The sequence below is a fragment of the Vigna radiata genome, chromosome 10, assembly GCF_000741045.1.
Source record: "Vigna radiata var. radiata cultivar VC1973A chromosome 10, Vradiata_ver6, whole genome shotgun sequence".
Taxonomy (NCBI): domain Eukaryota; kingdom Viridiplantae; phylum Streptophyta; class Magnoliopsida; order Fabales; family Fabaceae; genus Vigna; species Vigna radiata.
Window position 1 is genome coordinate 20,392,597 of NC_028360.1, and position 22,864 is coordinate 20,415,460.

The following is a 22,864-nucleotide window of genomic DNA, read 5'->3' on the forward strand; positions in this document are numbered from 1 at the left end:
TTTGATCCTTGAGTTAAACTCAAGGTAAGCCAGTTCATACCAAATACTGCTGCTTGATGTGTTGCCGAATCGCTCCAATGTCTTCCTTGATGCTTCCATGTACTCCTCTGTCAGCTCCAAGTTCTTCTGAATCTCATCCAGCACTTTCTTGCTCGTTGCCAGAATGCACATGTGCTCGAATGCAAGCTTGTAATCCGGAATGTATGGCTTTGTTTTCTTTTTCTTGAAGACCAAGTTGGTGAAGAAGTGAAGCTGCTCTGAAACAGGTAGCACAAGTGGCCCTAGTGTCGTGATCTGTGAAATGAACAACTCATCTCTTAACCAAATTTTGGTTCCCATTTCAACTACATAGACTAACACAAAATTCACAAGAAACCTAAGTCAACATTGTCTGTGTGTTTCAATCCATATAAACAGATACTTAAAATAGTCCTTGGAACTTAGAACTGCAGTACCTGGTTGTAGAACGGCCATGTTTCAATATTTTGAGCTCTCAAGGTATCCACGTTAATTGCCTGATAGATCTTTCCGTTTTTTTCTTTCTGACATATTTAGGAATTATTCCACATAAACTGATGGGCCGAATCTAGCGGAATCACTGGCCCAGACCAAATCATTCAACCCAAATTTCTGGCCATTTCTTCCTGCGCCCCTTTTTTCTTTCTGCACCCCAATAAAATGTAACATTTCTATTTTATTTTTAATAAAATATATTAAAAAAACTTAAATTTACTTTTATTCTTACTTATTTTTAAGGAATCTATTCCACATAAACTTTTATTTATTTATTATTTTATTTAAACTTATATTTTAACTCGTGAGAAATTAAAAAAAAAAAATGTCAAATGTTGATAATATACTACATATTGGGTATGTCTTTGGAAATAGATCTTTTGAAGATGTAATAAAAAAATGGATTATATATAAATATTTAGGAAAGAAAAGAAAAAAAAATGTGATGTGTGGATAATGAATGAGATGGAGTTAGTAGGTTGTTAGGAGAAGACAAGCATGTCTGAACAATCCAACCACCAAGAAAGTTGCTACGTACTATCTATCAAATTCAAATTCTTTTTTGTTTTCTCATGTTGTACCAAACTAACCCTCTCTTTTTTCCCAGGCAAACCCACATTTTTTATATACTTCTAAAATTATTAGCTAGAAAGATGAAATAATGATAAGTTTTTTTCTTTTTATTATTTATCTTAGCTCGTAATAACTATTTAAAAATTTCATGGACCCTATTTTTTATGTCAACATATTTCAAATTATAAAGTTTTATAACTTTTAAATATTAACTCCTACAGTATAAATATATATAATCAGCAAAAGTTTGAGTAGTAATTAAATAAATTTTGTTTGGGTCATGGGTTGAGGTTATATGTTTATTATATTATGTATGTTTTAATTTTCAAATATTTGTCTTTTTCAATATTCCTTTTAGATTATCCTGTGATCAGATGGTAAAATTAGGTGTAAACAAATATTTTTATGTCAAAATAAGAAAATATTTAATAATTATAACAATTAATACGTATTAAAATGAGTTTATCATCAAATCTGATCTATTAATTATCAATAAATAATTTTTATTATTTTCATTAATTTTCTGTTAATAACTATTATTTTCATTAATTATTTATCAATAACTTGATTAAATTAATTATCAATTAATGATTATCTGGACTAGTCTAGTATTTTTTTTCTGAATAGACGGTCCAATTATCAATTATTGATTACCTAGACTAATAAAATATTTTTTCATTAAATTGATTAATTAGGTGATCATACAATATAAATAAAAATCACATATTTATAATTTTTGAAATAAATTTTAGACTAACGAACAATGGACCATTTAATGTATCATAACAAATGAACAAATGAGGTTTCTTGCGTAAACCTAACCGATCATATGTACAGATCATAAATTTTTTGTGTGAGATACTTTGGTTTTTCCATAAATGCTCTTATCCCTCTTTTTATTTTTTGTTTTATTTTTTATGACGGACACGTGGCAGTGTATTTCTTAACAAAATAAATAAGTATATTATTATTTATTATTACTATTATTGGTAGCATGGTTTATCCAACACAACTGTTGGGATATCTGTTCCGTTGTTTCGTACCTAATAGTAGTATTTGTTAGGGTTGTTGTTCTCTCCCTTTCGTCTTAAAATCCATTTTCTTTATTTTCTCTCTCTAGCTATCTTATTTATTAAATGTTTCTACTTTTAATTTTGTAAATATATAATTTATAGTCAAGTTTATATTTTCAACAGATAAAATAAAGTATTGAGAAAACAAAATTACTTTGCAGTGCTATTCCAAAATATTTATTATTGTTATTATTTAAGAATAGATAAACTTTGATATTTGGAATATATATATATATATATATATATATAAAATATTATATAGATGGACTTTTTCAAAACGAGTGTTTTGTTGCAATCGGTTATTAAGAATTCAACAATTTCATCAGAAAAAAATTAATTATATATTATATCGTTTTTTTCCTCTTATTTATATTTAAAAATGGCGTGAAAAAATTATGTAAACTTTTTAACTTGTTTTGTTTTTGTTACAGTAATATCAATCTTACTTAAACCTCTTTTTAGGTGTTTTTGTGACAGTTGATAACATAAATGTCAGGGTTAGCATCATATTCAGAAAATGAAATGATAATTTAATACCTTCTAATTACGCAAATAATTTAACTATATTTTTTTTTAAATGAATGTTTTGCTTTACTTTTTTTCTGTATATAAAAATGAATCGAACTTAAATACTAGAAAATTTATAATAATTCACAGTTAAACAACCTAAATTATGCCTAATTTTAAAAGAGTGGATAACATGTGGTTGTTTATATCGATAAAACATTTATTTTATGTTTTTTTTCCTAAAACCATAGGTATGATATTGATAGCATTTCACCTAAATAAAATAACTATTTTTAAATGAAATAATAAAAACAATAAAAATCTGAAATTTAACATCTCAAATTATATTGGGACAATATATGATTATTTAATTATATATTAAAATAAAATTTAATCATATTTTCAACAAACAATTTGACGTAAAAATAACTATGACAGTATATATATTATTTTAGAAAAACTTGATAATATTATATTTTATTTATTGTGATTTTTTTAAAAATAATTACTATTCGAAACATAATGAAAAGGACATATGAAATAGAAAAATTCGCACCTATTAGTCATGCTTGCATATAAAAGATTAAAAAGAGATGAAATTATATTAAAGTGAATTATACCAATTGCACCATTCAACCATTCAACATCTTCAACGGATTATATTATACTTTTACTGTTGGATTAAATCTTTCTACCAAATATATACCAATGCCTAATGTTATATTAATTTAATATTATTTTAGTAATATATATTTTATATAACGGGACATAATTTAATTTGTCAAGAACGAATAACACTATTCTTATCAACCCTAGATATGCTAAAAGGCTACACAATTTAGCATAATTAATATGCAAAGGAAAAATATAAAATAATAAAATAATTAACATAGACGTGAACATTTATGATAACATGCATATTGATCAGATAACAAAAAATACACACGCTCAAACAAAAAGAAACAAATTACAGTGATAATTAATGACTAAATCTTGTTTCAATTCGTATTATAAGATAATTAAGCTTATATATAGGATAATGATATTTGAACAACATTTTTTTTACAATATTTAAACATCGTCTATGTGTCATTATGTGATTGGTCCATGTTGATGTTTATAATTATTATTATTGATCGTGGAGTAATTTATAATTATTATTATTGATTGTGAAGTAATTTTGGACCAATTACATAATGACACAATGTTTAAATGTTGTCAAATTGTTCAAATATCATTATATATATATATATATATATATATATATATATATATATTAGCTATAACTGTAATTAAATATAACAAAATCACTAACAACAATATTAAAATATACTAATTTGAATACATTAATCATATGTTATCAATCATCACCAAATCAAAAAGTGACAAAACAAAATTCAACATTATTCAATGTTAATAAAATTTAACATAAATCATTATGATAATATAGAATTTTACTTTTATGGCCATATTGACAAAAAATATTTTTTTTATACAAAATTGTTAATGTTATAACATTTCATGTAACTTATATCAATATAACTTGATCTATTCGTATAAAATATTTTTTCTGTCATTAATAATTTATAAAAAAACGAATAAGAGATGACTATTTTATAAAAAATTAAAATTAAAAAATGATAGATTAAAACGAATAAGAGATGACAATTTTTTTAATAGTTATCTTAAAAACAAAAGTGCTTTAAGCCGCTAGTTTTTTATAATATTTTCTTATCCTCCAATTAATGTATTTCAAAAATTCACAAAAGTAAAGAATATTTATATATATAATATTATTCCACATTGAATACTATTTACATTAGTGAAATGCAACCATCCTGAATTAAAAATAAACAGATTGACAAATAATGTATTATTTATTTTTAGTCTTAAAAAATGTTATTTTTTTTCTAGTTTCTCTTTTACTAAAATGTATCAAACGTGATTCCGTAAGAAAACTAAATGATTTGATCTCTTGGTTTACGGAAATAGAAAATAATACAATTTTATAAATAGAGATAAAAGATGGAGTTATTTTTTAGATATTTAATTAAAAACAAAAAACCATGCTATTTAATCCATGTAAGATTTTTATGATTATTTTAGTGATGTGTTTGTTTTGTTTGTAGCTATAAAGTAAATGAGTTTCTTGTTGTTGTAAAAGTGGATGAATTGAAGAAAAAGAGTGAGAAAAATTTCTCTCTCTCTGAATTAACGAAGTCGTCGTTACTTTCGTTTAAGAAAAGAAAAATGTAGCAACCATATCCTTATGGAATGTGAGTTATGTCACACTTTTTTTGTTATCTTTTTCGTTGCTAATTGCAAGATTCTAGATTATCACGAGACCTTCTTTTGTTGCTTTTGTTCTTATCTCTAAATCAGTGGACACAAAAATTCTATTACTTTTCAAGTTGGTAACTTATCTCCTTCATTTACAGTGAGCCATGCCAATTGCAAAATTAATTTTCAACTCGTTTAGATGGTTCAAGAATGCACCATGTCATCGTTAAAAAGTATACAAATATATAAATGTTATACAGGTTATCATGGCAAGGTTTAAAGTTTCCTTTCTTGCTATGATATCAAAGTCAAATTAAAAAATTAAAGTTTATTATAAGAATATTTGTTATTTGTTGGATATATTGTTTTATTTGTTATTGGATTGTTATCGGATCAAGTATTAGTATATAATATTACATTCAACATTTATATATCTCGATGTGAGGAAGTGTGTTGAAAGTTCAACCTTGACTAGAGATAGAGTCAATTTAAAGTATATAAATCAGGGATGATAACGGATCAAGTCGGACACAGATAATGTCTACCTACAACCCAACTTACCGGATAAAACTATACCCGCTACCTGACCCGTTTTGCGAGGGTATCCGTTTAGAAAATACCCGCAAATATTTAAAAACCCGCGGATACCCACAAAAAAAATATTTTATATATTTTTAAAATAAAATTACAAAAAATATATATAATATAATATAAATTAAATATACATCAAAATTTAATTTTAATTAAGTTTAACCTAATAAAATATAAATTTATTTTATTTTTAATTAAATTTAATGATATATATATATATATATANNNNTTTTTTTATTTTTTATTGATAACCGGTATCCATGGGTCGTGTAGTATACTACTCGTATCCGACCGGTTTAGAAACGGGTATTAAAATAATCGCTATCCATTACTCGCGATAATAAATATCTGTAGACTGTAACTATTCGCAGTAGATTTTACTTGTGATACCCACATACTTTTTTACTATCCTTATATATAAAGAGTACAAACTTTATCTTAAAATTTGATAAAAAAATAAGAAAATAAAATATTATAAAAAAGTGAAAACCCATTAACTCGTTGGTTAAGGTTTTAGATACCAATTCAATTTATATATATAACTTAAAATATTTTTTATATAGATGTATGAAATCATTAACAGTATAAAATAAGGTGTTTGTTTTTTCCACACGTTTAGTAGTTTAGTAATTGGTAATTGATACCTAACTCTAACCATGTGTTAATGTTGTAATATTTTAAGGAAGTGCAACGTACAATCAAATATTAGTCACCGATCACTAGAGGCATCCAAATAAAAAGAAATCACACCAAAACAACTTTAATAAAATTAAAGTATGCACTAAATTATAAATTATTGAAACTTATGGTAGTGATCAAAACTAAATAATTTATTAAAATATTAATTACTTTTTAGTTATCTTGTTGAGATGGTATTGTTCCATGTTTCACTCCAACCAAGTGAATCTTCAACTTCATGAATTAGATATTAGACTCACTCATAAAATGGCCAAAACCACCGTTCTCGTTCAAAGTTTTTAGAAAATTTCAAAGTAAAAAAATTGTGTCAAAATTATATGATTTTATTTTAAAAATGAAATTGTGTTAATGTGAGACACAATTCTAATTTAGATTATTCTACGCTAATACATTTTTTATAATAAAAATTGAATTAAAATCGTGTTTTTTTCACACAGTTAAATACACTTAAATAAAATCATATTATTTTAACATAATTTCAATTTAAAAACATTTAAAATTAAATTTAGGATGGTTGAACATGAAAAATCATTATCGAGAATAAAATTTGTTATTAATGTATCTACTACTTACACAGATATCCGTATTACTTACACGAATATCCATTTAAAAAATATTTAAGATATTTTAAAATTTGTATGTAAATATTTATTAAATTTTTAAAATAAAATTTAAATAAAATTATTAAAAATATAAGATAAATTAAATTAAATATAAATTAAAATTTTAATTTAATTAAATTAAATTTAATATAATAAAATATAAATTAATTTTAATTTTAATTAAATTTAAATAAATTATTTTTTTACTTGAACTATTTATCAGTAAATAGTAAAATATCTATTATCCAATATTACGTGAATAATGAATATTCATGAGTATCAAATTCATTGCAAAATTTATTCATAAATAATTATGAATAGAGATATTTTTGTGATTCATAATCGTGTCATTTCATATATTATTTTTTGTTCAAGAAACAATGTCAAAGGGAAAGAACTTACCTGTTTTAAAATATATCTATTTCAGTAATTTTTTACACCAAAGCAATGCTTTTGCCTACACGTTATTGTGATTTCTATTCATTTAACAATTTTGATGAGAGTAGAGAGTGGTTTATCACGGTGAACCCCATATATGGTTATAAATTAGTGTTGTTTTAAGTAGTTTTGTACATAAAATAAAAAAAAGTACTTTTATACAGAGAGAACGCGTTTTGTTGAATGATGCAATAAAAAACATAAATATGCATATGATGGTGAGAAAGTGGAAGGTGTTGTTGGTGTGCAATGTTTGGGTCTGTCTGACAATTACAACGTGCACATATCATTAGTCTCATTGGTTGTAGAGACCAATAACATGATTCTCCACTCCTCACTGCCCACACGTGGCTCTCCTTCATTAGCCAATTTCTCAGCTTCTTCCACACAAAAGCATTCTCAGCTAAATTAACCACATTCATTCTCCAATCAAATATTATTCTTAATCACGTTAATCAAGCCACAAATTATTATTAGTAATGAAAAAAAATGATAATGATATTTTAACAATATTTTTTTTTATAACATTTTAACACTGTTTATTTATCATTTTGTGATATTGATTATAAAATAATTTTAGACTAATTACGTAAATAATGTTAGAATGCTATCAAAATTATCTTTAGATAGTGTTGGAATGTTTCCAAATCATCGTTATTAGAAAAAATCTTATTGAATGCATGTAGTTGTAGCAGTAGATGCCAACTCAAAATTGCGGGTGTTGGAAATTTTGGAATAAGATAATAACCTTAACAGCTAGCATTTTCAGGAAGAATCTGGCATGCAGATTTGGGAAAAGGGCTATTGGGTTTTTATAAATGAATTTTAAATAGTAGTTTTGAGTTGGTAAAGATATAGTAAAAAAGAAATGGTGGTAGTTCTTTCTTTTTGTTTGATTTTTTCTGTGTGTGTGATAATGATAAGGATAATACTACGGTGGTAACCTAATATTCTTTTGGCTTTAGGCTCGTACACTCTTTATCTTTCTCTTTCACCTTTGCTTCTCCTCAACGTTCGGTAGCCTAAAAGTTAGCCCTAATTCAAAAAAAAAAATTGAGAAAGAGAAAGGGAATAAAAGAGAGAGAGAGAGAGTTTACATTTACAAGTATAGGTAGAGATAGATTACGGTTAAGAGAGGGAAGTGGGTTCAGTGGATTTTCTAGAGAGAGAAGGGTGTGATGGCCAAAAGTCTCATGAACAAGGCTTTGGCCTCTTATTCTTATTCTTGGTGTTGAGTGGTGTTGTGTAGAGAGAGAAAGAGGGTGTGGTGGTGATTCCAGATGCTGTGGAAATGGGGAAAAGTGAGCAACAGCATGTGCAGGAAGAAGGGCAGAGTGGTGGGAGTGAGGTTGAGGCTCCACTCTGTTGGGTCCTTCTTCGACCATTCAGTTTCAAGTGTCTGTTCCTTCTCCTTCTCAGTTTGTCGGCTTTGATTTCTTCACTCTTTTGGGTTCTTCCCAGGCACACCGTTACTTATAGTTTTGATGCGAGAGATGTAATCAAGCAAAATGGTCAGTCTCAATTGCCTTCCCTTTCCTTCCCCACAATTGCCTTCTTTGTGGTTTTGGGTCTTATGACATATGGAAAAGTTTAAAAATTTTGCATTTGGGTTATCTGATATTTTGATTGTCAATTTTTTAGTATTATAGTGATCGAATGATTGGAAATTTTATCTTTTCCATCGTTTATTTGATATCAGTCATCTGGGGGTACTGAGTGGTTATCAGGAATTCAGGTTTTGAAGAAATTGGGTTTTGGTTATGATTTTTGTTCCTCAAAATTAGATTTTCTGGTGTTTTGAGTGAATTAGTGCATAGTTTCTTCTTTAATTGTTCAATGAGGAATTATATCTAATCCTTTTGGCACTTGGGCATGTGGATGTAGTGGTTAGTTTGAGTCTGATGTTTGTTATCACTTTACTTGATGTTCTGGAAATTCAAATGCAGGTTTTTTTTTTTGTATAAATTTTGGGGAAAAGTTGTGTGAACAAAAATTATTTGATGCAGTACATGCCAAGAGGAACCGCAAGAATAGCTGTCAAACTATCATTAATGTTCTGTATAATTAATGCATTGATATTTTGAGAGGTGCCATGTTTTGTTGGCATCTGACATGCTTGTCTGGTTTTGTCTGTTTGATTGTGTGTGCACATCTGTCTTGAATTTACTTCGGTATGGGCTAATGTGATATGCTTAACCCATGAATTTGGTGAAAGGCTATGTATGTATTGCTTATATTGGCTCAAGAATTTGAAATGCGGATTGGTACGAGTCACTCTATGTTAAAATTTTAAAAGAATGTTTGTAAAATTAGTTTGTACGGAACTAAATATTGGAGTATTTTTGGTAGAATTATAAAGTTGTCATTTGAATGAAGTTCTAAATTATCAGTAAGTGGTTGACTTATTGCTGACCCTAAACAAGTGCTGGTGAACTCATTAGCAAGACCTTACTACTAAAATATTCTGCTTGGTTGATATAAGCAGTTTGTTCTTCTTCCCTTCAGATAATCATATATAGAACTCGTGATACCTTTTGTATTTCTATTCTTTTTATACAATAAAAACTTGTTAGTAGTTACAATTGTAAATTATTGTTTATGGGTAATTATATATGTTGATCTTGAAAGTAGTAGTCAGCTGCTCACTGCTATAAAATAGCCTAACAATGCTTCGTCACGGAGTATAATATTTTAGTTTCCTGAAACTTTTATAACCTAAGTTGGAGAATGTTAGGATATTTTTTAGAAATCCTGGAATAGTGCGTGTTTCAAAGATTTTAACCACACCATCAACAACAAAAGCATTACCTCACTAAGATTTGAACATGGATTCAAAACATGATCCACTCAAGTCAAAGAACAATGCTGTGATGGCCTACATTGTGTGACTACCTCCAATATGAGTGAATTATTTAGGTTGCAAATTGCAAATCTGTACTGTGAAAAGTCCTTTTATTGTTCATATCCTTTGTTTTTGTGCAATATGTGCGATCTGCACAACTGTCCCTAATAAGTTTGTGTATTGATCTCTTTTTCTGTTATTCTTCTAAGATCAATCTACTGCATTATAGACTGTCTCTGTTAAAATTCTTTGACATTACTGAGTTTATTGATTATTTATTTGATTGAACATATTTCCAGCTGCTGTTCAGACATCCTTCAGACTGGAAAAACCAGTTTCACAGCTTATTCCATATATTGAAACGTTAGAATATGATATATATGGCGAAATAGCTCTACCAAATACAAAGGTTTCTGCATACTTCTGTTCTTATATTTTTAGTTTTCCCTAAGATTCTGTTTATGCATACAAAGGGGCTTATAAGCTGTTGTATCTTAACAGGTGGCTATCCTGTCCATGCACCAAAGTATTACACCTAACTGTACTGACGTGGTGTTTGGTGTTCTCTGTGATCCGATGAAAGGTTCAATAAATCCAGTGTCCTTGAGTGTGCTGAGATCATCTTTGATTGAACTGTTTCTCAAGCAATCCAACCTGACTTTGACACCATCAATATTTGGGAATGCATCGATATTTGAAATCTTAAAGTTTCCTGGAGGATTAACTGTAATACCACCGTACTCTGCTTACATTTGGCAGATGCCTGAGGTGCTGTTTAATTTTACTCTTAACAATTCAATATCTGAAGTGCTGGAGAATTTTGATGACTTCAAGTATGAATTGAAGTCTGGATTGCATCTAAACTCTGACGAGGTACATCCCCATAACTTGATTCCCTTGTTATTTTAGGGGTTTCAATTTTGATTAATGACAAAACTTTGGGACTAAATTTGAGCAAAAAATTCTTCTGGCCTAAATCATATAATAGTCATAGTAGAGGGACCAAAAATGTAATCTGAACTTTTTTTCCCTGTGCACAGTTTACTGAAATCTTTGTGGAAGGAAGGAGAAAGCAAAATGTCTAATTTTTAATACAGAGAACAAAGTCGGCAGAAATTTATTCCATAAGAGATGTTCATTATTATTATTCCTATTTCCATTTTTTTGCTTGAAGATAACAAATTCTATATAGGTTTTACTGGGATGGGAAAACTTATGGCTACGGCCCTCTTGGTCATAAATGAAAATTTTAGTTTACCTGTTTTAGTAGTTGGAAACAATGTACGTTTTGGATTCCCAAAAATCATGTTGTATTGCCATTTTTGTAATTTAAATTTTATTGATATCCAATTTGTGCTTTTTCATTCTTTGCACAATCAAAGAAGCATAGCCCAAAATGAATCGAATGAGAATGATAGTTTGTCTTGTTTTGTACATTGAGGTATTGAAATTTCACTGATGATGTACAGAAGTCAATCCATTGAAACCACCTTATCCTAAATCCTACTTGCTGCAGGAAAATATCAGAAGTTGGATTTGAGTCCATTCACAGTTGCTAATATCTGCATCTATACGTATTGTTCACATTGCATGATATCTAACACCGTGTGACTTTTTTGGCAGAATGTGTACGTGCAAATAACGAATGAAAATGGCTCAACGACAGCTCCTCCAGTAGTAGTCCAGGCTTCAGTCATGCCAGGCTATGGTAGCCTCTTGCCCCAAAGATTAAAACAATTAGCTCAAACAATAACAGGTTCTGCTGGCAAAAATCTTGGCCTTGATAACTCAGTTTTTGGCAGAGTTAAAGAAGTCAGACTATCTACTTTCTTGAAGAAAAAACTTCATGCCTCCTCACCTTCTCCTTCTCCAGCTCCATCCCCACAGTTAAGTGATCACTCTGAGCCATCAACTTCACCACATCCTGCTAGTCCGTACTCTCCAATATCACCAGCAACTGCTGAGCCATCTCCCTGTTTTGACTGTGAAGTATCTTCACCTGCACCATCTATTGTGCCTGAGCATCCTCCCGATCCTTGTCCATATAGTGGCTTCGTACATTATCCCATCTCTTCACCAAAGTCTTATTCTAATCCATCCATCTCTTCACCTTCTGCTGCCCCCACCTCAAATTCTGCCACTACTGAAGAAGCTTCTGATCTGTCCCATGGATCCAAGCGTCGGAAGGGTGAGGAAACATCTAAAAAATTGGTGTCTCAGATGCATGCTCCATCCTCTATATGTAAGTGTATCTGGTTATGTAGACTCACCTTTAGCTCTCATGCTTGGCTATAGTTGAAACTTGGAACTGATAAGATTTGCATCATGCTGACAACATATTATTAAAGCATTCTTTCAGAAGTTTTTGTTATACTTTGTGGAGCTACTAATCTTTTTGATGGCATGGTTACTCAGTATTTTTTTTACACATCATAGCCTACATGCATGTCAATTACATTTAAAGAAGTTGAAAGCAGCAGTAGTTTATATTACCTTTAAAATCATCAGTTGCTGTATCAGGTGACTGAGATTTTTTTGAACACACTAAATTAATTGAATTATGGTGTTCTCTTGATTTGCTGTATTTTCTTAGAACCTTGTTTTTACTTTTCCCCTTTTCCTTTATTCTGTGCAGCATCAGCGGGTGGTGATTTCCGTGGGGAAATCTTGCTAATGGGATTTTGTATGCTGTTAATTTCTTTTTGTTTCTGTCAATGATACCACATCTGATGATATGGATGTTGCCTGATGAAGGATCCTGGAGACATGCAAGGGATAATGATGCTTTGCAAGTTTTGTTCAGACTACAGAAGGAAGAAGCTTCCTTTAAATTTTAATTTGCCTTAATTTTACTTGAAGCATGCAACCACCATGTAAAGCTCCGGTGGGTAAAGGGTCAAAGCCAGAAAGTTGGCAGGCCTCTCGTCTAGTACTACTACATATTCTATGAAGAATGAAATTGATCCCAAAGGGGTCAACTAACAAACAGCGTGATCAAGAACAAATTGGCTTTCAGATGTCAGAAGAACCATCCCTTGTATTCGATCAAGTGTATGATATGCAAAGAAATTTGGGTTCTTTCAGCATCTGGAATCTGTAAAACATCTACAGTAATATCTAGCAAAGAGATAAATTAGTCACACTTGTATAGCTCTATGCTTCCCCCTTCTCCCTGCCATTTGAAAGAAAATAAGAATTCAAATTCATCCATCAAGAAACACCATGGCTGTGCTCTGTTGTAGAGACAGATCTTTTACTCTTAAAAAAAGTTAATTCCATGTGTTCTGAAAAATAAAAATAAAAAAAGGGTCATCATTTTCAATGATAAAATGAAACAGCTTCAGATGCATTTTCAATGATAATCATGTAAAACTATCAGAAGCTAATCAATATTACCAAGAGTCAAATAATATTGATGATTGATCATTCACACATTGTCCTATAATTGTAATTTACTTAAAATGAAAGTTGAGTATTTTTATCTAAATTTTTTGTTTCAATTTGGTCATCAGACGTAAAAAGTCATATTTTGGTCCATCTGTAAGTAAGTATATTTATTAGATAAATTAATCTTTTCGTTAATTTACTAAATTAACTAGACCAATTTAATGATATAGAGGTTAATAGACATTTTTATGGTTTTTTATGCTTTCTTTTTAAACCTTTCATGTTTCCTTGAAGTGGAGTTTGAAAGATAAAGAAACATTGAATGCTGTGACTTATGACATTGGAGGATTATATGTATTATGTATACAACCAGGAATAGTGCCATTTTACCAAATCATAAGATGTTGTGGTGCTCCTTTAATGTCAAATTGGAACTTGAAATTTTAAATGGCCCATTTCTTTTGGTACCTCCATAATTTCAACTAGTATTCTCATAAATTTTTATATTCTGAAATCTATTACTGAAATACAATTTTTTGTGATTTATATTACAGATTCTAAAATATAAAATAAAAAATATATTCTAGATTACATAATTTGGAATAGATTTTTTTTTTTATCATAGATTGTGTATTTCAGAATACAAAGATTTTAAATACTTGCAGCTTAGCTCTCAAAGGTGGTTTCGTAGCCAAATTGACCCAGTCTTCAACAAGTGACTTAAAATAGTCAGGTCTTTGTCAAGTTTTCTTTATTTGGTGGAAATTAAAAAAATTGAGATCCAAACTATATTTTTTTGGTCAAAAAACATTTTGAAAAAAAAAAACAACTATTAAAAAATTGATTTTGAAAGAATATTTTCTTTGATATTTGAAATAGTTAAAAACTGTGTTTAATGGTGACTTTTAAAATAGTTCAAAAAAACAATATTTTAATGGTAGAATAAAATTATTTTTGAAATAAAGAATTTATTCTCCAAAGATGGCATCATATCTTACAATTTATTATTTCAAATAATACTTTTTATCAGTTGAAGACTTGAAAAATCTTTCAATAGATTTTAAATTTCGTTAAAGATTTTTTTAAAATAAATTTCGAAATTTGTTGAAGAAAAGAAATGGAATATTAAGTCTTTTGAAATAAAGAGATAGTTTTGGAATTTAAAAAAAATATGAAGGTGCAAAGAGAAAATGTGAATTGGTGTAAGAAGAAACACTCTAGAAATATTTGTCAACAGTATGAACCTCATGTTGTTCTCATATCCTTTGGCAAGAACTTGGTTTGTAGTCGTTTGCTCTTAATCAAAGTGATGCTAAATGTACTATTTGGTGTTTCTGTTTAAAGTCAATCCTTATGCTATTGTGACTTCAGATCATCCCATATTTTCTATTTTAATGACGGTCTAGTCACTTACTATATGGTTATTGTTTATGCCTCTAGAAATTATAGGAGAGGAACTTAATGATCTATGAATAGCAAAGTTTAATGGGTGGAGGATAGAAGAAACTGAATCAGTTATTATACCTACTTCTGGTGCTCAATTCGCTTTCTAACAAGATCATTTCCAGTGAACCACAAAAAAAGAAACTAGAACATTCTACTTAACAGTTACGGAAAAAAATTAAGTCATTAACAATTCTCTGAAAGAGACATATCTGGGTTGTGGCCTTAAAAAAAGCTTGATTCCCAACTCTTGCCCCTTAACTACTGCTTGATTGCAATTCCTTCCAAAAGTCCATCAGCCCTGAAGTTAGCTGCGAAGAGTCTTGGATCAACAGGTCCCGGAAGACTGAATGAAAGTGTGAATGGCCCAGGTGGACATAACTTCCGAATTTTCATCTGAAAAACTCGTGCTTGTTTTCTTATTGTTTCTCCACCAGTTACCACCCCTTTGATCAGAACCCTCCCATTAGATTGAACATCACAACTAAACTTACCTGCTACAAAGTATGATGTTAATCAACAATCAAGAAATAATCTTTATGGAAAACATGAGTACAGGTCAGGGTGTTATGAATTTATCATTAGATGAAAATCGATGGATTTTCGGAAAAAAGGAAAACAGGACAAGGATCAGTTGAGACAGATTCTAATTGAAGCCACTTGCAATTGAAAATGGTCACACTTTCACTACATCACTATCTTTTGTTTTACACTTCTGTCAACCCTCTCCTTCATATTTTTGTTCTTGGTGTTGAAATAGGTATTAGCTTTAATAGAATATCATGTTCATTACTAGAACTAGCAGTTCTTGAATGCTGTTTATATATTAAAAGAAGTCATAGCAGTGAAGTTCGTATTCTTATTAAAAGTCTTTCTACACAAAAACAAGCTACCAATAGCTGTTCTCACCAACATTAAGAAAAATATCATATTTCTCTTTGAGAAATACCTCTCTCACAACCAGGTTGAAGAAAAAAGAGTTATGAAAAAAATGAAATGTTTGTATTTTATTGAGTGTTTATCCTTTAATATATATAGAACTACCAAGCGGTCTAGACACAATTTTTTACCGGAATGAAGAACAGTTACAGCACAAATAGAACATAATAGAACAACTAATTCCCAGATAATGTTATTAAAACGAAGAATATACTTGGATACTCAATTGATAATGTGAATAAGGGAGACACAACAAGATGACACCAATTGCAGATAGAGAGAAGCATGAATCATTACAAGATTGTTTAGTTGCTCATCAAATCAAAGAATTCTGCACTGCAGCACTCTGTTCAAGCACAAGGATTTAAGTTAAAAGGACCCGTTTATTCACTACCATGATGTCACAATCTCCAGCTCCTGCATCAACATCTCCTGCATCAACCTTGTAGTTTTTTCTTCTCTGTTTTTGTTCTTGATGTCTTTTTGGAGTGTTTTATTCTGTTTATCTGTGTGTTATGTATTTGATCTTATTACTTATTTAATGAGTTATTTTCTCATTTATATTATTTTTAATACATGTACATGTCTAAAATAATGTTCCATATCAAATAGAGAACATGTTCAGCATCACTTTTGTATGATTGATGATGTTATATTCATAATTATAGACAAAAATTACAATACAAATTTGTTATCTTGTTTTAATAAATATAATATAAATATATTATAATTATAATTAAAATACAATTAAACAAGTGAACAACTTTCTAGAAACACATTCATGTATGTATGTTAATTGCCAATTAACTATTGAAATACTCTTCAATAAGATATTTCAGTCTTCTTTTGCAATGTTGGTTTCTTTAAATCTTTTCAAAGATAGCGGACTCCACACAATGATGAAGTAGACACTTTCCCTTGTAGTCCTTTTAGGTTGCAACTTTATTTTATTCCATTTGTGGAACTCCTTCTTTCAGAAATTTAAGAACTTCTTGAAAACCAAAACTGACATCCATTGAGACTTCTATCATCACAACCCACTGATCATTGATCTTGCCTTTCATGATTGACAAAGTAAGCGTGACATTTGTATTCATGTTTGCAAATACCATGACAGTTCTCTACTTTAGTCTCCTACTCTGGTACTTTTTTTTTTTTCAAAAAACAATCTCTCTCACACTCACAGACAGGTCCAGAGAGAATGAATTATGAAAAAAAATGAAATACTGATACATACATAGTGCTAACCAAAGGTTTATGTACAAATTTGTACGCGTGTTACAACATAAACAGATCAGAAAAACTAACTACCTCACGGAGATCATGATAGTAACAGTTCTAAGCACTCATAATGTTTATCCAAAAGAATGAAATCTTAACTAACAGAATAACTATCAGCCCATAATAAAAGCAAGCTACAAGCACTTGGATAATATTTACGACTTCTCATCAAGATATAAAAAGTTCCATGGTATAATGCATATTCTGGTCATGTGATAAATTGAATAACAACCCTTGCAAATAGTTTTGTTTTTTTTTTTTTAAATAGTTTACAGAAAAGTTTATTTAACATACCCCTATAAATGACAGAAAAACCAGACTAAATAAAGAGAACTTACCACAATTTTTCTGAACTCCTGGTAAGGAAATGCGAAATAGATATGCCATCTCACCAATACCAATATCCACAATACCAACAGATGGACCAAACATTCCTTTTCTTGCTGTCCCTGTTAAAACAAGAGAACAATCCTGATTCCAGGCTGCAGTATCAGAAACAGATAGAAGGGGCATGAATGTTGGCCCATTAGATTTGCATGTGTTATTGGAAAGAGGAACCTTGACATTGTGTTTTGTAGGGAACATAGGGTCTGGCATTGGCTGTGTATCATCAATATGCTTTCTCTTGTGTCCTTCTTGAAATTCTTCTGATTGACATTCCATATTTTGAATATTCTCCTGTCTTTTTTTCTTACAATTGTGACCAACTTCATTTTCCAAACATTCACTAAGATTTACCTCGAGAGTGCTGACACCGGTCAAAGACTTGAATCTATTTAAATCATCCTCTTTGATGCATTCTATGGAAGGATCATCAATTAAAACAATCCCTTTAACAATTCTGAAACTATCAGGGTACCATTTCTGTTCATGAAGATCCAAAGGGAAAAAACTGGTGAACTGCTTGCTATCTGTTGAAAAATCAGGAGACGGCAAAATTAATTTTCCCTTCAGATACATATGGAACATATTGAGATCTAAGACATGTTCACGACGACAATGTCGGAGGACATAGTAATACAATCTCTCCAAGAAAGAAATGGTAACATATGAAGATCCCAAATCACTCAATGTGTACTGTGGGGATCCAGCCATTCGTCTTTGGATAATAGAACATCTTGGATCATCATACTTGACATCAGGTCCCAAATAAGTAGTGATGATGAATTCGATGAGAAATTTTCTATCACTATCAGTTAATACTGGTTTGACAGACCTTCTCTTATAAACAAGATCACCTCTCAAATTCATGAGTGCTGCAGATTCATCTGAAACAGCAAAAAAAAAAAATTACATCAACATTTATTTAACATTATATTTATAGTTTACAATTTCTAATAAGTAATAAAAATCAAGGTAAAATACATCTTCCTGTTTTGTATGAATAGATTTAAAAGCTTTTTAGACAATCCTATTGAAAACTGTTTTAAAAGTCTAGTCACTCTTGAGGGTTTTCTTAAGGTGGCCTTGGAATGACAAGTTGAAAGTCATATCCAGTTCTTAGGTTTTAAAAGACAATGGTATTTCTAAAAGAAGGATTTAGGGTTTAGTAATTAGAGTAAGATAAAAAGTTTTTGAGTCAGTAAGGCCTATGACTATTACCAATATGAGGCAACAATATTCATATACAAAACCCAAATTTCCAAAATTCAATATTCATATATAGAACAATGAGTCTCAAACTTCAATCTTCAAATGCAAAATCAATTCAAAAAAACAAGACAACAGTATCAAGAAACTTACATAATGGAAGAAGCAGATATGCCTCATGCGGCGCCCCCAATTCAGTGAACCGAGAATGAGAATCAGGCTTTATATATATACCAGTTTTATACCATATTATCCGTATAACTAAATTAAAAATAGTATAAATCAATTTAAATGTAATTTAATTCTTACAGATATCTATTTTTAAGAAAGTAGTGATTTGTTATTTTTTACTATATATAAAAAAATCAGTCCATAATCCATTCTTAATCCATGTGATCACACATACCTTTTTAATCTTAAACTATAATTATGTATATTGGTTTCTAAATCGAAAGTTAATGTAAATTTACTATCTAATTTATGTATGTTTAACTCCATTTATTTCTAGATGGAGGGAGGTTATGTTTAAAAAATATATTCATCTTTAAATAAACAAATTGATAAATAAATCTCTAGAAAAAATTATCATAAAATATCCTAAATACTTTGTACATTTTTGAACTTACTTAGAGAAAATTAAGGTTTTATTAAACTACAAAATATTATATTAAAAATATGAAAAGCATATATTTTAATTGAAACATAAAACTATTATACTTTAACTCTTAATATTTATTTGAATCTAAGATTAAAGAAGAAAAATGAGTTCCTAAATAAATGAAATATATATATGTTTGTTAAATATACTATAGTTAACAAATAATTAAAAAACATATCAACACGAAAACATGACCAATATGTAATTTCTTAGGTAAGTAATACGAGGTCCAACCTTTGTAAAACAGTTAAAAGGATATACTTAAAGTAAAGTAATATTTAACATCTTGGTAAATAATAATTTGAAAACTTCACTTTAATAATAAAATATTATATTTAGTTACTTAACAAATCAATCAATGAAAAAAATATATTTAGAATTGAGATAAGTTAATAAGTGTAAGGTCATAAGTTAGTAAATTTTGAATAAGTTTTTGTTCAAAGGTATGGTATAAGGAGTCAAAGATACTAAAACATGAATTAATGAAATATACATGGCCAAATACAATAATAAGGGTATATAAACTAAATACACCACATAATATATTACACAGTTACCATCCAGGTCCAATTTCATATAAATAAAAAATATACAAAAGAAGATAAAGTCACACTATAAAAAAAGCCTATTTTAAAAAGAAAATGGAACACACACGTCTCAAACACCACCACCTAATTCATATAGTCATCAACAATTCAGTAACAAAACTCAATAAAAACAAAATTACACCAAATTATCTTTATAATTTTTTTCATTTTGTCTTTTTGAATTTAATGATTTACTTACATAAAGGTTTACTTCACAGTTTTTGGAATATCTTTGCTAATAAAATAAATAAATTTTACAAGCAAAAATAACGTCCAGAAGAAAATCAAAGCAACCTAAATGTGGGGTTATAAATATTAGGATAATGATATTTATCCTAATAATCAAAGCAACCTCAATGTGTGATTGGTCAAAAATTGCTCTTCAATAGTGTTTATGATTATTATTATTGATTATGGAATAATTTTTGACCAATCACATATTGACATGTAATCAATGTTCAAATGTTGTAAAAAAAATGTTGTCTAAATATCATTATCCTAAATATTATAAGCATTAATCTTCTTTTATGATACATCATATCACACATGGAAAACAATCTTATAAATATTTATTAATTATGTGCATTGTAGTGGTTTTTTAAATGTATCACACAAATTATATAATGGATTTTTCTATAATAAATTTACCAACTAATTTTTCCTGTTTGGCTACATTTTTGCCTTTTATTATTTATCAGTAGAATTTTAATGAAATCAATAATTTGCACCTTAAAATGCCCCCAAAGCAGAGAAATTACCCCAAACATTCACATTGGAGAGATTTAGGGTTAAAGAAAATAAAAACAAATGTTTATAGATAAGAGAGAGAGAGAGTAAAGAAATAAATCATTTTTCTAAATAAAAATCATGAAACTAGGTGAAGATCTCCTTTTGAAATGTAGTTCTTCACCAAGAAATAATCTTTTTTTCAATCATAACTTGTGGGCACATGCACCAGAAGCAGCTTTCCAGATTTTCTGCATCAATTTCATCCTTGAAATCAACCATTTACCTGTTCAAATTAGTTCTGGTATGATAAACCAGGTTTCAGTTCGAGATATCTCACAGATGAAGCTACATATCGAACAATGATCGCCACCAAGAAGAACTACCTGCAGGTTCCTAACACCTTGGTCAGCAGTCAAACATACTCACTAAATTGTCTATATAATAAACTCTTTTACCTAAATTACATAATATGATTATGTGTCACTGAAATTACCTCGACGAACACGAAGACGAGTTTCTTGGAAATCAAAGTAGGACCGTGTCCAATCTAGGACTGAACGAATAGGCCACAATGAAGCCAAGTGGTTCCAAATCCAGTTCAAGCTGTTTGAGATATCCTCAAACGCAAACCTCAGGTCATTCTCATCACTTTGGAAACTGTAATTAGCATTAGGAGTAACCACACCTTGTAGCTCGTAGCGGCACACGGGGCAAGTGTTGTGCATGCGCAGCCAAGGGGTGATGCAGTCAGAATGATAGAAATGCTTGCATGGCAACTCTCTGGCTTCCATGTCAAGCTCAAACTCATCTTTGCAAATAGGGCAATTGGGGTCACTACCCAAATGGGCTTGTGTCAGTTTCACCAATGGCAATGCTGCAATGGCAGAAGATGCTGCAGGAGGCGGCCCTGGTCTGTTATTGTTCTGAATCACCCCATCGATGAAGTCATCTAATAACGTGTCAGTGTCATTGGTCGGAGGAACCATGTTTTGTGGTGGGGAAATAGGCCTAGGTGCACGAGTTGGCCGTGGAAATCGGAGTGTGATCCAAGCCTGAGGATCTGCACCATGTTCATTTTCTGTTTCCCAATGTGTGGTTGTGTTGAAATGGTTGTTATTTTCGCTCCTTAGAGGTGGATCAAGAATGAGGGCCAAGTTATGCAAAAGCTGAGTAGCTGGTGAAGGTTGCAAGTTATTTGGCACGTTCATGAGAAGCCTTGGCCTTGAGATATCAAGCTCGTAACGGAGGTGGTGGAAGCAATAGGGGCATGTAGAACCGTGGTTGTTTGTAAAGGGTATCCTCACGGTTCTTTGGCAGTACAGGCACCAGAAATAGTGAAAAGTTCTTGTTCTTCTGACACCATTCACAACGATACGAGAACGACCTGTTAGAGACATGTTTTGAGGATGAAAAGGTTGCTGTGTTTTGAGGAAGAAACAACGTGGAACTGTTATATGTATTGCGTATGAAGGAGAGAATCATGAGCTAGGATTGGAGGCACAAGAAAGGGATTCCTTTGCCTTTGTTGCTATTGATGTTTGGTTAGTCATATAATGTCATGCAATCATGGTTGCTTTTCTTGGTAAACTGTTTCTCCATTGCACAAGGCAAAGGATGCTTGAATGATAATGGCAAGTTACAGAGGCTTTTGGTTTCCATGAGGGTTTGTAGATACATGTAATGCAATAATATATCAAAGAATTAAAAATGAAAAAAAGTCCTTTTTTTTATAAAGCTGATATGTTTCAAATCTTTTTTTTAAACATAAATTTAAACAGACTAATAAAATAATAACACGTCTCCTGTAGTTAAAAGATTATTAAAAAAAAGTTGTCAAAATATCATTATCTATTAAAAATATATTTTAAGACACATAAATTTTTTATCTTCATTTAATATTATTTTTTCTTTCTTAAAAAAAATATGAAAGTTTATTTTTATATTATATGCTAAATAAATATAAAAATGTGTCACTGTATTATAAAGCATTGATTGTTAGCTTCCAGCTTTTCTTCATAAATATTTAGTGACAATCCTAGCTAAATGCAAAGTAAGGAAAGTATTTGATTTAACTTGTTTTAATTTTTTCTTGTAGTGTTTTTTTGTAGAAATTTTTTTATCAACTAGAATTT

The 22,864-nt window shown here is 29.8% G+C and overlaps 3 protein-coding genes across 5 annotated transcripts; 1 reads left to right on the plus strand and 2 right to left on the minus strand.

Annotated features, from left to right (window-relative positions):
- Positions 1-8,181: 8,181 nt before the first annotated feature.
- On the plus strand, positions 8,182-13,260 carry LOC106776112. 2 transcript variants are annotated; one of them, XM_014663442.2, is made up of 5 exons: positions 8,182-8,787; positions 10,418-10,527; positions 10,620-10,991; positions 11,742-12,360; positions 12,873-13,260. In XM_014663442.2, coding segments are annotated over exons 1-5 (1,323 nt in total). In that variant the 5' UTR covers positions 8,182-8,567; the 3' UTR covers positions 12,875-13,260. The 2 variants fall into 2 exon arrangements, with proteins under 2 accessions (XP_014518928.1, XP_014518927.1); XM_014663441.2 differs by having other exon boundaries at positions 8,185-8,787; positions 12,754-13,260.
- Positions 13,261-14,995: 1,735 nt separating this feature from the next.
- Positions 14,996-18,998, minus strand: LOC106774471 (increased DNA methylation 3). Of its 2 annotated transcripts, none has more exons than XM_014661476.2 (3): positions 18,912-18,998; positions 17,507-18,436; positions 14,996-15,442 (listed from the first exon to the last, which is right to left on the minus strand). In XM_014661476.2, exons 2-3 carry the CDS (start codon positions 18,417-18,419, stop codon positions 15,210-15,212), a joined length of 1,146 nt encoding a protein of 381 aa, XP_014516962.1. In that variant the 5' UTR covers positions 18,420-18,436; positions 18,912-18,998; the 3' UTR covers positions 14,996-15,209. The 2 variants fall into 2 exon arrangements, with proteins under 2 accessions (XP_014516962.1, XP_014516960.1); XM_014661474.2 differs by having other exon boundaries at positions 14,996-15,445.
- Positions 18,999-20,646: 1,648 nt separating this feature from the next.
- On the minus strand, positions 20,647-22,136 carry LOC106775601 (probable E3 ubiquitin-protein ligase RHC1A). The gene is made up of 2 exons (XM_014662747.2): positions 21,226-22,136; positions 20,647-21,115 (listed from the first exon to the last, which is right to left on the minus strand). The coding sequence occupies exons 1-2, from the start codon at positions 22,127-22,129 to the stop codon at positions 21,078-21,080; spliced, it is 942 nt and encodes a 313-aa protein (XP_014518233.1). The 5' UTR covers positions 22,130-22,136; the 3' UTR covers positions 20,647-21,077.
- Positions 22,137-22,864: the final 728 nt, after the last annotated feature.

Bases quoted from the DNA above. Each gene is read 5' to 3' on its own strand.
- LOC106775601 (XM_014662747.2), bottom strand. From the start codon at position 22,129: ATGTCTCTAACAGGTCGTTCTCGTATCGTTGTGAATGGTGTCAGAAGA. The intron at 21,116-21,225 runs GTAATTTCAGTG...AGGAACCTGCAG, and splicing joins TCGTCTTCGTGTTCGTCGAG to GTAGTTCTTCTTGGTGGCGA.
- LOC106774471 (XM_014661474.2), bottom strand. From the start codon at position 18,419: ATGAATTTGAGAGGTGATCTTGTTTATAAGAGAAGGTCTGTCAAACCA. The intron at 15,446-17,506 runs GTAAGTTCTCTT...CATACTTTGTAG, and splicing joins AGGAGTTCAGAAAAATTGTG to CAGGTAAGTTTAGTTGTGAT.
- LOC106776112 (XM_014663441.2), top strand. From the start codon at position 8,568: ATGGGGAAAAGTGAGCAACAGCATGTGCAGGAAGAAGGGCAGAGTGGT. The intron at 8,788-10,417 runs GTCAGTCTCAAT...ACATATTTCCAG, and splicing joins AGATGTAATCAAGCAAAATG to CTGCTGTTCAGACATCCTTC. The intron at 10,992-11,741 runs GTACATCCCCAT...CTTTTTTGGCAG, and splicing joins TGCATCTAAACTCTGACGAG to AATGTGTACGTGCAAATAAC.